Here is a 15,447-nt window from a genome sequence, read left to right as displayed (position 1 = left end):
GCAGTAGTGGTAGACATTTTATTAGTAGTACCAGTAAAAGTAGGCACTTGAACAAAAATTTAATTTGTATCTTGGCAGTAAATATATTTCTGCCAGAAATTCATCTGTGTGTAACACACACTAACTACCATAATTATTGAGAAATATAAATATAGAACAGCGGTGATTTCCATGAGTGTTTTTAGTGACAGAGAAACAGAACTTGGGAGTTTTGGAAGAAGCTTGTTCGGCACACCAGTCAGGAACTAGCATAGCTGTATTTCCCTATTATGTTAACTGTAATGGTCAGTGGTGGCCCAGGATTAAATGAGCTGATCTTACTCCTCCTGCTTCATCCTGAGAGCCTGGGTAAAAAATAACAGACAGTGGCACAGCCTACGTCAGACTGTGTATTAAAGTGAAGTTAAATGTGCAAAGTACTTCAAGCTGGGTGTGAGTGTGCAGCTTGACACTATTCTTGTATTTCCCCAGAAACCTACTGGTGTTTACTGGTCAACAAATATATCACTTACAAGGAATTCTTATCTGGCTACCTGGTTTTGTCACTGAAACATGGTTTCAATCATCTATATAAGATGGGTCTTGTTGATTGCTCCACATCTAATAGCTGCTTAGTGAGGAACTGGGCCAGTTTAATTCATGTGCCCTGCATATAAACATAGTCACAGTTTCTAAGGGAAGGATAAGGGGACTGTAAACCAATAGGTGTCGTGATGGTGGAAAGCCTCCACTGGTGTCTGCTTTGTTGTACAGAATGCTCTCCAGGACGTCAGCCCTGTGTTTAGAGTAAAGGTCACCAGGCGTCCCTGTGTCAGGTGGAGACAGGAGAGGCAGCTTTGTGAACATCACTGTAAACACTGGATGGTGTAAATGAGACAGTCCCAGTTCTCACAGGCTCTTTGTCAGAACCAGTTTACTTTAGCATGAGAGTGAAACTGATGCTGTACTGCAGGACTAGAGTATTGTGTGTGGTACATTGTAAAACCCCCCGGTACAGTGTTATATTTACAGTATATTCCCAGTAAACAAGGAACGTCCCTGGACGTTCAAAATAGGTCTAAAAATAGTCTGTCCGTCAATGACATATTTTAAACGTCAATGGACGTCCAAAATCTAATAAGTTAGTTAAGTGGTGACCAATCGATAACGTCAGTGGACGTCCAAAATGCGTTTTATACAAGTAATTTATTTCGGGACCAATTAATAACGTCAGTGGACGTCCAAAATACGTTTTATAAAAGTAATTTATTTAAGTCTTTTCAATGTCTGTGTTTGGACGTCCTTTCAACTTTCATTTTCAACCTTAAGAGAACGTTGATTAGACGGCAGTCATTGCGTTATTTCAATGTTGAATCAACGGCTAAATGTTTACTGGGTTAAACATCTTAATAAAAAGATAAAGCAAAGCAAAAATATAAAATATTCATTAAAATCAAGTCAGGCCTGGAGTTTGCAAATTAGGTATTTGAATTCCATTATTGGGTATATTACCATGTTTATACCCATATTCATATGTGCAAACATCTGTAAATGCTGTTATATATTTCACATGTGCTTTTACACATAGAGGTTCACACAGTGATGGTTACACATAAAGGTTTTAGCTTTTTGTTACACACTGTCTGAAAAAGGATCACTCTGGTGGTCTTTAAAACCACCGTTGTACCTTTTAAATGTTCGTTTACACTGTTTCTTAAGTACACCTTCAGTGCGAGTGACTTCTGAGAGTGCAGGATTCTTCATAGATTAACTAGTGTTCACCATGTTATTCCACAGTGAGCATTGTGGCTTGTTTCAGTGGTGATACTCAAATCACAGCTCTACTGTACTTGTTTGTGTTTGAGCTATTGGTGGGTGTGCATTTTCTTTTCTCTTTTTTTTGGTTCTGTGTACCCCTGTCCAGTATGTTGTCTGACTAGCTCAGGTCACATTAACCCAATTCTCACAGTTGTGGTCTACATAAAGCCCCACAGCTCCTTTATAAAGCTGCGTAGCCCGAAGCGTCTTCACACTGCTGGATTTCCAGCGTGCTCACACAAGCCATCGCCTTATTTACTGCTTACATTACCATGGGGCTTGATAAGCATATTTTCCTCAGTAGACATAACAAGATGTTTTATCGCCGAGGCTTTCCACCCAGCACAGCAGCTCACACAGGCCGAGCTGTATTTACATCCCCCTGCTTTATGGCATTACATAAATTAAAACTTTTTCTGTCTTGTAATTTAGGGCTAAAAATATTTTGGCAGTGAATAACGGCTTGAACCTGCTTCTAAAGACGTCCCAACATCGTAAATCCAGTTTAGCTGTGCATGCTTTACTTTCAGAGGAAATATAAAGAGGGGTACAGGATGTGGTTATTTAGACCTCTTCAACCAGTAAAGAATAAAGTATTCCCTTGATATTACATAAAGTTGCTATGTTTTTGATTAAACTGTAAAATGATTATGGTTTGACAAAAATATATAGATACATATATACGTGTGTGTGTGTGTGTGCATCAGACAGATTAAAAAAGAAAGGAAAAACATTCAGAACAATCATAAAAGAATGAGAAGTAATGAGCCTTGTAAGAAGATCCAGATGCTTATTGTATTCACTGTATTTCAGAAGAGCATAATATTTAGGAGATATTTAGGAGCACTTCCCCTTTTTATATTGAGTAAATGTTTATCTTCCTTCGATATCTGGATTGGCCCAAAGTTTCAGGTTCTTGGCTCAGTTCTTGTTATATTTCCATACTCTTAATATAATCAGATTTGATTTATTTTTGTTCAACATGTAAGGAATAATTGAAATTTCGAAATCATGACAGTCATTTCATAGATCCACAAATGATAGTCTAGACTAATCCCTAAAATCCCCTTGTGAGTTAGGACTGAGATCTATATCAAGTGTTAAATGCCAGTACATTTGCCTTTACATCGGGGCTCCTCTGGCAGGTCAGTGAATGGAACCTGTGGGCCAAGTGCCAGGGCCATTTCCGCCCGAATTAGCCTCATCATAGGCTTTAATGTGTGCCACCCCACGGGAGGGCGGGCGTCCTGGCACGTGTGCAGCGCCGCATCCAAACGACAGGATGCTTTGCTCTCGCTCACCGCTGCTCTGTCCTGACAGCTCCCTCCAATTATCGCTCCCCCTGTCGCATGCCTCTCTCGTCCCTCTTGTGCAGATCACATGTGACCCCTGCGCTGGTGGAAGGCAAAAGGGGGATGGAGAGCCTGGCCCATGCTCTCAGGAGAGGTGGAAATCTCAGGTCCAAGTAAGAATCTTTCCCAGAATTTTGTTTTCGACTGCCCTGACATTTCCAAGGCTGGTCTGAGATGGAATGAGAAACCTGGAGAGGAGAAGCTACAACTGTAATACTAGTCTCACGTCGGCTACATCATCAACAGTGTTGTCCTAAAATTTAATTTGTTGAATTTAACCCGATAACCCACAGCTGGTGAATATCCTGTAGAAGCAAGAACTCAGTGGAACATAACTAGAACAGGAACATAACTGTGAACTGGTGGTAATGTGTAAGGAAACAGACAAAGAAACACATCTACACACAAGAACCGACAAGGGAACACTGGAAAAAAAGGGACTATGTATACACAGAGCACTGATAAGAAACACCTGGGGACAGTAACAAGAGGGCAGGACTACAAAGGAGACTCTGACGAGAGGGCGGAGCTAAGGCGGGACAAGGGCGGAGACAGGAATAATAAACAGAGCCATGTGCTAAATGAGCACATGGCTAGGAAAACAAACACAGGATGTGACATCCACTGAGAGAAACCAACTCAAAACTATGAGTCTGAAACTGTGTGAAGCTGTCAAAAAGCTGCTACTGAGAAAAAAAGGAAAAGGAACAAGTCAATCACAGAAGCTGGTGTTTTCAATGGATTGGCTGCCCCATACCATAGACCTAAAGTCGCTGAACGTATTTGGGGTTGATTGGATTGTGAGAAGCAGAAAATAACATGTTTATAAGATTGAACTTGGGAGTGCAAATATATCCTTGTAGGCTTTACCAGGAAATAATGTCCCAAAACTTAGTGAGCTGCCTAGGTAGGCACTGACTGAATAGACAGCTGTTTAAGTAGACAACGTTCTAACGGTCATCTGTCCTCATGAGGCAAATTATTGAGACGCTCAATTGCTCACTGTTAGAGAGCAATTGAGTCATGGCTCATTCCCACTCACCGCACACAACCAGTGTTAACTCAGCGGCTAGCGTCGCCTCAGCGTTTCAACGCGATGGCTTCTAGTCTTCCTGTTTTTAGTGCGAATTTAATTATGTTAGTTCTCGGAGAAGAACAAAATAGAGTCGTTCAGGCTTTGCATCATGGGATTGCTTTCGTGGCTGAGGAAGGGTTCGATGCTGCTTTAAAATTCGGCCAGATTAAGATACCTTGGTAGGCAGCATAATGAGGTATCCAAGAATTGGGACGGCCTACGTGTCGGGAGCGTGCACACTATGACGTAAAATACTTTCAATAGGTTTTGGGACAGACCCTTTATTTTTAGAATTGGTTTTATAATTCAGTTATGCCTCTGTGATACAGATGCTACTGCCTTATATGTTTAAGTAATAAGCACTATGCAAGTGAGAGAAATCCTTTTTTAAAACATCTGAAATAACTAGTTCAAACGAATTCACAGTCCTCGATAAACTAGCAGTGACTGTAGACCTGCCCAACATAGCTTTGAAGTCCAATTTTGCACACTACCTAAACTGTATGCCCATTTTTCTGTTGTTTCCACGCCCCTTTCCTATTTGTGCTTGTGTAATTAGGTCTTGCCTGGAAGACAGTATGGAAACTTACGGTTTTTGTGCAGTTGAGTGTGTGAAGCGTCTGGAGGCATGACTGTAGGCCACACAGTGGAAGAGGGGGAAGTGTAGAGACAGGCCAGAAATTAAAAAGTACAGATGAGCCTAGCGGCTTTGTTTGGACGCTCATCCAAAGTGTCATAAGCTTTCTCTGAGGAAATGAGGAGGAGAAGTAGGCAGCCATACTGAGACACACTCCAGCAGATGTGTTTACTTACACTGATACAGATATGTGAAGTGACTTGGCAGAAGCACTTACATGTGGGCATACCTCTGCCCACTTAATTTCCTGCTACAGCTTAGCAAACAGCAAGAAGGAAGTGTTGCAAGTTGTCTTTTACATGGTGAAATGTAGACTTGAGAAGCTGATATTGAACAGCGCTCAGTCCACATTGGGAAAATAATGATTAGTAAATTTGGACTGTATTAAGTTGCATGGTTGCCACTGTAAAATGTAAAAGTCAGGTTCTGTTGATACAGGGCTTTATTAGTGAGTAGCTTTGGGTAGTGTTCATAGGGAGGGATTATAGACAAAGGAGAGGACAATGCCCATTTCTTCTTAGAAACAACAACTTTCAACTGTAAAAAGTGAATTTTTAACCTGCAGTCATTTTCATACTGAGCATCCTCCCTGTGTCCCACACTTTCAACAATTACCCAAACAATGATGGCCTCAGTCTAAGCCAAGCCTCTAAAACATGAAGGGCGCTAAATAATTTCCAGCCAATTCATGTTTCCAGAGCAGATGTAGGATATTTTCTTTATATTCTTCAAAGGCCATATCACAGATAAGCTTCAGGGACCGGTGAATTTTCACGTGAACTTAGCAAAGATGCTTGAGACAATGCAACTTTAACATCCTTCAGACCCCATAGAGTGTTCCAGTCGTCTCTGGCGTGGCCGCATCTGAGAACGCGTTTAACCAAGAACAATCTCACAAACCTCCATCTGATCCTACTGGCATCTGCCCAAACAACATCCCTGCCTTCTTTATGATTATTTTATCACTTTAAATTCTTTATGCTTGGGACGATGCAGCCGGAGCCCCCACTGGAAGCCGGCTGTGGGGGGCTGGCTTCCACCGCAGCTATTTGGAAAGGCGCTCCTCTGCGACTCGGTCCCGCTCCCTCTGTTGGATTCCACTTGTCCATTAGTGCCATCTGTGCCCGCCTTTGCCGTCTGTGAGCGCCTGTGCTCCGCCAAAACGACTGGCATTTTCTCTCAAACAACCAGGGGACAGTGCCCAGAGCTGTTAGCTGGCAATCATGTGTGCTTACTCTGACCAAAAACAAAAAAAGGAAAAGGAAAATCATGGGAAAGAGGAAAGGTAGTGAGCAGGAAACATCTGCATGCTTATTGTGGCTAATGTCTTTTTCGTAGGAAGGATCTTATTCACTGTGTTAGTGGGTTGAGGTAAATGAGGCTTAAATAGGAAATTACATTGATGAAGCTGCAAATATTACACACATTGCTGTGAGTTATTAATTCTTTTCCATATTTGCCAAAGTTAATTGTTGTGCCTCTTCTCCAATTAAATAGGAACTGTAATTATTTATACACCGTATTGATTTCAAGTTTGAGATACTCTGCTTGTATTACTTTGTGGTTATATGCCTCCTGCTTTGCTGCTGTTTTATTACTAATAAAAACCCCTAATAATTCACTGATAGCACTGATAGTGATCAATAATGTCCTAACAGCAGAACCAAGTCCTCTGCTCTGACTATCAGTACTGCACCCTTAGGTCAACTACAAAATTTCCACGCCTTAGGTCTAATCCTTATAAAGAGCTCAGCTTTCAAATCAGAAGAGCTGTGCATTATATCATGGGCTATGTTGTAAATAATGTCTTAAACATTAAAAAACATTCAAATTTGGAGGAATTTTACAAAGTATCACAGCTTCTGAGGCTTTAAGGTTTACGTTCGACCAACCAGAAGCAACCAAACGACTACAGGCTATGAACATGACCACATAACCTACAAATACCTGTCAGTCTTTCATTTTACAGACTTAGCTTTTAAGCCTCAAACCAGAAACTGTGGATGAGCTGAACTCCTTGGATTAAAATAGTCCTGGACTATGGATCTCTTGTGTAGGACACTGGTGTTTATACTATGCACAGAATACATCACAAGTGGTTACAACACATTACACCTGTGCGTCCATCTATTAATCTATTTTTGGTGAAGCCCATGGGTGGACAGATGAGCAAAGGTAAGATACTAAGAAAGAATTAAGATTTTTTTTGTGTGTTTACCTTAAACACTGCCTCTGTTATCATTTAAAAATGTATATATATTTGCACGACCGTTGATGAATTGTATGCAGACAGCCTGACACTGGATGCCAGTGTAGCGTTTTTTTTTTTTTTTTTTCTTTATTGCCAGCTCAAGATTAAAAAGCATCACTCTCAACCCTAGTGTCTGGGGTCAGTCCTGAACTCATCAGGGTTTGATTGCTGATCATATGCCACTTTATTTACCCAGAAGATTCCATTTGAGCCGGCACTCTTTGTTGAAAGGGTTCTGCTGTAAATATTGTGTCAGCAGGAGGGACAGTTTTATGTCCTTGTAAATTACGCTGCAGAACCTCTTTTGAAAGACTCTCTCATTGTGGCTCAAGACTTGAATTACATGGATTACCAGCATGTATAAATCAACACAGCCTTTTAAGGGAAACTGGAAGTGATAGTGTAAAGTCTTGTAGGGCCTGTTTTAGAAACAGTGACTATCCTTGTAATATGTGAATTCAGCTTCTTGAAGGTGCACCTGTCGGGACGCGCTGGAGCTGCTGCTTATGAGCTTAAAGTCACCAGGCTCAATACCAGGAGATTTCACTGAGCTTTTTGTGATCCACAACTAATAACCTCATTAAAGTCCTTCCAGCAGAATTCCATTAAATTACACTGAGATGTTTCAATATCGCGGCACGGTGGCGCAGCAGGTTAGTGTCGCAGTCACACAGCTCCAGGGACCTGTGGGTTCGATTCCCGCTCCGGGTGACTGTCTGAGAGGAGTTGATGTGTTCTCCCTGTGTCTGCGTGGGTTTCCTCTGGGTGACTGTCTGTGAGGAGTTGGTGTGTTCTCCCTGTGTCTGTGTGGGTTTCCTCCGGGTGACTGTCTGTGAGGAGTTGGTGTGTTCTCTCTGTGTCCGTGTGGGTTTCCTCCGGGTGCTCCGGTTTCCTCCCACAGTCCAAAAACACACGTTGGTAGATGGATTGGCGACTCAAAAGTGTCCGTAGGTGTGAGTGAATGTGTGTTAGTGTGTGTGTGTGTGTGTGTTGCCCTGTGAAGGACTGGCGCCCCCTCCAGGGTGTATTCCTGCCTTGCGCCCAATGATTCCAGGTAGGCTCTGGACCCACCGCGACCCTGACTTGGATAAGCGGTTACAGATAATGAATGAATGAATGTTTCAATATCTAAAGTGTCCCAAATAAGTAGAACCTGGTACTACAGAAAAGTGATGTTGAATTAGTGAATGTCTTTAACCGTTTTTTGTCATAGAACGTGTTTTATGTTTCAGTGTCTTTGTCACTTTTTTAACGAATGGAGCAATAATCCAAGTTGTCAGCAGGTGCGATGTTTTTGGCTGGCTTGTCTTGGTCCGGACTCTTCAGCACTCCAGATGGCAGTGCTATGTGGGCCGTATGTGGACCATGGGCGGAATGACAGCGAGAGCCCAGCTCTAGAGCGAAGGATTGCTCACATTCTGGCGCTTACTATCAGCCCATTTGCAGCTGTACTTCTGTCTCATTTTGAACTTCTAATATGTACAATATGTGGTTGGTGGAATTGATAACTTTTGCTGAGTTGTCAGCTTTTGCAGAGAGAAGCAGAGAAGAGTCTTACTTGTCTCTTTACTTGTCTCGATCTGTTGCATTAAACATTGTTGCTAAACCATAATAACACATTGAGCACTTTATGTTAAGTTTACTAAGATGCGCATCATGGGATGTATGTCAGGTTAATGTACATATAACTTTAATTTAGTTTGCCCCAAGCTCCCTATCCACTTACATTTCACCCATTTTGATCAAACAATTTTACAATGAGGGGATCCACCAAAGGACATGGGCCAGGGTCCAAACACACTCTTTCACCTTCAGGTTCCTGGATCTCACTCCCAGTGAGCAGGGGAAGTGCAAGACGGCTCCTTGGGGAGCTCTAGCATTGGGGAAATCAAGCTGTTCCAGAGTGCAGGCTATTGGGAGATGAGATGCAGAATCACAAACAGACTTCTCTGTTGGACGCTTGCCCACGCTCACTGCAGAATACGAGCCATTGACACGTCTCTCTGAAGCCCAGTGGCTTCACTAGTCGGCCTCGTGTGGTGTGGAGAACCCTCCAAAGATAAGAGACAGGACCATCGCGTCTTTGTCGGACTGATGTAAATAGGTGTAGCATATGTTGGGGGTCAGAAAGCGGCAGGCGCTTGATGAACTACGCCTTGTGTCTTCTCTTTACGATTCAGCTACAGAGAGAAAGACTCTCTGATCAGGGAAATCAAGCCCAAGTGCTTTATCAAGTTTTTAATTAGCTCCTTGTTCTTGTGAGCTCTTTGAGCTGTTTTGTATTGAGACGTTTGATGCCGGTCCACTTCACAAGGAAAGAACATTCTTTTCTCGTGGTGTAATTGGAGCCTAGCTGCAGTGCACATCAGTGTTTTTGGCCTTGAAATGATGGTTACTGTAAACACTCATCAAAGAGTAAGCTGCCTGTGATTTCTTTGCGTATCATCTTGCTCAATGATGTTGGAGAGTATTCTGTACAAAATATGAGGGATAAAATAAACAATTTGTAACCAGCGTGCACCACGGATTTGCAGCAAATTGAAGATGCATTATACAGACAAAATTGCATTGTGCAATATTGTGATATTATTTATTTTAATATCCCTGACATATGGAAAAAAAGGGTCATTTTTCATGTTTCAGACTTGTTACAACAGGCCGTTTTAGAGGTTGATATATTGTCTCAGAAATGACAAGCAAAAACTTCATTTTAACTCAATTTATATATCAACTGTTTTCAAGCAAACGGACATAACAGTACAGAACTTAGCAAATAGCTAAAATACTACTGCCTTTCATTCTCATATACACAAACATGAAAGTAAACACATTGGGCAGTACTGAGGTCAGCAAAAAATGATTGAGGAAATGTCATATATTGTTCAATCAGTGGATAATGTGATTAGTGACAGGCCTAGTTTACAGATTACATCAGAAGTGGCAAAAATACCACAACTGCTACACACTGAGCTTTTCATTTTAGTTTGGTAAGCAACTTTCATTCATTCATTCATTCATTCATTGTCTGTAAGCACTTATCCAGTTCAGGGTCGCAGATTTTTACAAATGAAATCACCGTACAGTCCACTACCTGTGATATATTTTAATGAACTGAACTATTCTAAAACGGTTACTTTAAACATTCATTCATTCATTCCTACATTCATTCATTATCTGTAACCCTTATCCAGTTCAGGGTCGCGGTGGGTCCAGAGCCTACCTGGAATCATTGGGCGCAAGGTGGGAATACACCCTGGAGGGGGTGCCAGTCTTCACAAGGCAACACACACACTCACACATTCACTCACACACTCACACCTACGGACACTTTTGAGTCGCCAATCCACCTACCAACGCGTGTTTTTGGACTGTGGGAGGAAACCGGAGCATCCAGAGAAAATACACACGCAGACACAGGGAGAACACACCACACTCCTCACAGACAGTCACCCAGAGGAAACCCACACAGACACAGGGAGAACACACCACACTCCTCACAGACAGACACCCGGAGGAAACCCACGCAGACACAGGGAGAACACACCGCACTCCTCACAGACAGTCACCCGGAGGAAACCCACGCAGACACAGGGAGAACACACCGCACTCCTCACAGACAGTCACCCGGAGGAAACCCACACAGACACAGGGAGAACACACCACACTCCTCACAGACAGACACCCGGAGGAAACCCACGCAGACACAGGGAGAACACACCACACTCCTCACAGACAGTCACCTGGAGGAAACCCACGCAGACACAGGGAGAACACACCACACTCCTCACAGACAGTCACCCGGAGGAAACCCACACAGACACAGGGAGAACACACCACACTCCTCACAGACAGACACCCGGAGGAAACCCACGCAGACACAGGGAGAACACACCACACTCCTCACAGACAGTCACCCGGAGGAAACCCGGAAATTTATTTAAAATATATCATGGATGTCAAAAAAAAAATGTATCTCCAGAATAGTAATGTTATAGAGGAGGAAAAACCTCAACTTTCAATGGAAGCCAATGTGAAAAGATTTTATTTCCAAGTAATTTTGGAGCATTTCTATTGGTCCATTCCTCAGGAAATTGGTGCACATTGTGAAGGACAGTGACTGTGTTGAACAGGTGAACTAAAACAGGGACAGGGACAAAATGTAAAATGTAAAATTTAACAAAGCTTTTACACAAGTCGTGTTTCATATAAACCTAAAACTCTAAACACCCACAAGTCTGCAACACGACCCCTCACTCGTGTTAGGGTCCAGTCACGGAAGCACCAGCATTACCCTATATTTCAATGTCCTTCCATCCACTTCACTTAGGACAGGCCTGTGAAGCAGTCCTCCATCTGACAACTTCCCCACGTCATAACAGCATGCAGAAACTGACGTCCTGCCCACTGTCCTCTCGTCTGGAAGCACAGGTGGGCCTTCTCATTCAGGGCCATCTCAGCTGTGCCAAGTCCAGAGCCTGCTGCCTCCAATCGAATGGCAGGGGGAGGTTCTGACCGTATTGTAGCCCACCTGGTCAGCGCTCTGAGCCGAGTCTATTCGCAGCCAGTCTGAGCAGCGGGGGGAAGACAGCTTTTCCGAGTGCCTTCCCCAAAGTCCTGGAAATCCAGTGAACTTAGGCGCGCCGTCGGCCTCGGCCAAAACAGCATCTGAGGCGCCTTATTTGTTGACAGAACGGGATCTAGCACAGAGGGTCCGCCTCGCTCGGCTTACAGCAGAGAGATGACACAAAGCTCACCACTCACACAGAATCCGCGATCGTGACATTGCCTCTGTTTTGTCCGGTCTTTATTAGCCGCCTGGAAACTAGGGCAATTGACTGCAATAAACAGAGATCGTCCACTTAAAAAGGAATAGCATATAATACAAAAGCCTTTATTAGAAGAAGGCAAAGCTCAAAAAGTTATTGGCATGTGTAACCCATATATATTTCAGTTTTCAAATCATGTCTACTGTGTATTTTTATATTAAAAAAGCAGTGATCAAGCCCTCATCTAAACACACACAATGGCTGCTCAGGACCTCCACTTATTTATAGTTCCGACTGGAGTTTTTGACTCGAGAAGTGAGCCATGAGTGAGAGTTTTAAAGAGAAAATTTAAACAGGAATTTTCAAATGTGATAATGTCACTTCTAGTGTTTGCGTACTCAAATAAAACAGCTGTGCCAATATATAACACAACATACAGAGAGAGCACAGAGCCTTGGGTTCAGCTGACCTTTGTGTGTGTGTGTGTGGGGGGGGGGGGGGTGGTAGGAATAAGCTGTGTGAGAGCTCCCTCTTGGTGCGAGTGGTCGAGTGTCCCCAGTAGCCCCCCAGTGGCCTGAACTGTGAGCTGTGGCCAAGACTGTGTTTGCTAGAAACGAACAGATATTTACAGATAATATACAAAACATATCCAGGCGTATTTTGTTGCTTTCTGCGTGGGAAATATACAAAGATCATTGTGGCATATTTTTCGAAAAATCATATCATTTTGATTCCTTTTTTGCCCATTTTGAATTTATTTTTAGAAAATAATCTGAAATTAATAATATGGGAAGGAAATATTTTTAAGGTGTATTTTCATATTTTAATATGAAAACTGTCTTATTGTATTTAATAATGTGCAACAAAATCATTCATTTTAATTAAATATTTTGCTTATTAAATAGATATTTTAATTATTTAACATTTTCAGTTATTTTCTGAGTTTTGTTATATTTCACTATACACATCTACTGTAAACTATTTACTACATATTCATGCTTTAAATTAAGATAAATGTAATAAAAAAACACTGTCAGTGTTATTAATTAGGTTCATTATTTGTAAAAGTGGTTAAATGTGAACATAGTACAGACACTAATCAATGTTTATATTCTTTCTTCTTTTGCAGGGACGGTGTATGAATTTCAGCCGAGTGCCTCATCACTAGCCAGTCTTCAGTCACTGAAATACGGGGGCGAGCGTTGTTTCAGTTTTTTTCCCGAGAGGAAGACAAACAAAATACTTCAGGTCTTTCTTTGTGTTGTTAATGATGTACTTTATTGTTGACAAAATGCTAGTGCAGAATGTATCTAGGGCTCTTTAAATTCCACGCTTAGGCTTTTCCCTGACCATTACATCTGCTTTAAATGAGCTGCCGATTTAGGATTGAACTCAAGCTCCAAAGAAGTAAATACATCAAAAAGTGCCTGAATTTGTGCCGGATTTGGTTAGCTGCTTTGTGCACACCAAAGGCTTAACATATTCTGACCATATTGTGCCTTCTGTGTGGGGGGGGGGACTAATTTTAATGGACACAGACGGAGGCTATTTAAAAAAAAAAATAGAAAAAAAAAAAACCAGAACGAGAAGAGGCTGTTTGCCATTGGCGTGGAAGTGGAGATAATCCCAGCAGGCTCGGGGAGTGCAGAAGTCCAGTGCCTTTTGGCAATGTCTCACCACAAAGCCTCTGTGTGTCCACTATCGCCCGATGCCCGGCGGGACCTCTCTGACTGGAGATCTTGTCATTTTAACACTGAGAAGTGCACACGCATGACAAATTGTAGACAGAATGCCCTAAGGTGCTGGACGCAATAAGACTTTGCCCTTTAGTTTGTGAAGACACCTTTCTATCATTGTGCACTCGGGACCTAAAAATTAATAGAGCGTTATTGCACCGCCAGACAACCCCTGACCACAGCACTGCGGCTACTTTTTGAGGGACAGATGCTTCAAGACCTTGACATGGTAGTTGGTGTGGGGTTGTATTTTTTGTTTTTTTTTCCTTCATCCGATGCTTCTGCAGCTTTCTTCTTGCTCCTGCTTTTATAGAAGTTTATTAGTCTGTGATTTGACACGTTTTTAAGTTATACAGAGGCATGCAAAAGTTTTGACACACCTTGAATCACATCAAATTACCTGCTTTGATTAATTCCTTTGTGAAAAATGTCTACAGACGACACTTTTCTATTTAATTTATTATAGTTTTTTGGGGGGTGATTATTGAATAGAAAATATATATATTTTCAATTATATTCCAGTGTGTTTCATAAATGAAGACCATTTCTGCTCAATCGGGATGAACACGACCGTCAGACCATTCTCTTTTCTCTTTTTATTCCTCCTTTTAAGGACCTCGCAGCATCTCAAGCCAGAGGTTCTCACGGCGCTTGAAAATCAAAGTTTAATTAAAATAATTAAAGGCAACAGCAAGCAGCAGCCTGTGAAGCTTTTTGCTCATCTATCCTTTTCTACGCTCTTTGACACCGAGTGACCTATTACTGTGCTACTGTAAATGCTCTGGTGCCATGGCAACGTGGAGGAACCGGCTCCATCCCCACAAACAAAAAAAAAAACTAAAAAGAAAGGGGGCGATGGATGGTTAAATATTGTTCATTTCTGGAAATTATCCTCATTGCTGCTTTCCAACCCTCAAAAGCCCCGACACTGGCAACAAATATAAAATAAAATAAATAAAGGTGGTGGGGGGAACGAAAAGCAGAAAAAAAGCGAGCAATATATTATGTGGTGTGTTTTTGCCGGTGCGCTGTCACGACGCCGTTCAGATGATGCTAGCACGGGCGGAAGGACCGCGGGGGGGTGGGTGGGGGAGAGGGAGGACGAGGGGGCGGCAGCTGAAGAAAAAGGCTCGAACGATCCAGTCACTTTCGATACGCTACTTCAGATGCAAAATGGATATTCGAGTCGAAATCTGACAAAGCGCGCCAGCTTTGACGGGAAGCGGTATAGACAATGACCAGTGGCTGGGTCAGTGGGATGTCTCGGTGCAAGCAGGGAAGCTTATCAAATGACACTAAAAATAAGTTCAACAACCATCAAGTTTGAGGGGGGAAACGGAACAGGGTGCAGCAGCTCCCATTCACCCACCCATTGCAAAAGGCACACACAGTGGAGCCATCACACACACACACACACACACATATATATATATACACATCTAATTATTCCTTTGTTGTCTTCATCTGTGATGGGAAGACGCCTACATTGTTCCTCGTGGCGCAAAATCAAAGAGAAATAAATAAATAAATAAACAGTTTGGCAGAAAGGTCCCCCCGCAGATGCACTATGAATGTGTAATGCACTTTTCCAGTTAAATGAGCGTTTATAGCACACACATATAACGTCAAATCTTTTGTTTTTATGTTTGTTTTTTTGCCCTATGTCAAAAATCAGAGGACTGTTATTAACCCTTGCTAATGAGCTGTTTACATATCAGTCACATTCTAACTCCCCACATAGAGCCCAGCTGAATCTCTCTGTTGGAAGCATCCAGGTTGGTTTCTTTCAAATCTTTCAAAGTCCTTTTTTTATATATTTTTTCACCATTAAAA

At 42.2% G+C, this 15,447-nt stretch overlaps 1 protein-coding gene across 3 annotated transcripts in view; it reads left to right on the top strand.

Moving 5' to 3' along the window:
• The window catches only part of LOC136678645 (anthrax toxin receptor 2-like), a 69,704-nt gene extending 55,023 nt beyond the window's left edge, over positions 1 to 14,681 (top strand). For all 3 annotated transcript variants that reach the window (XM_066656723.1, XM_066656722.1, XM_066656721.1), the window contains one exon: positions 13,008 to 14,681. In XM_066656723.1, the coding sequence (XP_066512820.1) occupies positions 13,008 to 13,046 (39 nt within the window). In that variant the 3' untranslated portion in view covers positions 13,047 to 14,681. The remainder of the gene's footprint in view (positions 1 to 13,007) is intronic.
• Positions 14,682 to 15,447: the final 766 nt, after the last annotated feature.

This window comes from Hoplias malabaricus, chromosome Y (assembly GCF_029633855.1).
Source record: "Hoplias malabaricus isolate fHopMal1 chromosome Y, fHopMal1.hap1, whole genome shotgun sequence".
NCBI lineage: Eukaryota > Metazoa > Chordata > Actinopteri > Characiformes > Erythrinidae > Hoplias > Hoplias malabaricus.
This window is presented reverse-complemented; position numbering and strand designations above follow the sequence as displayed.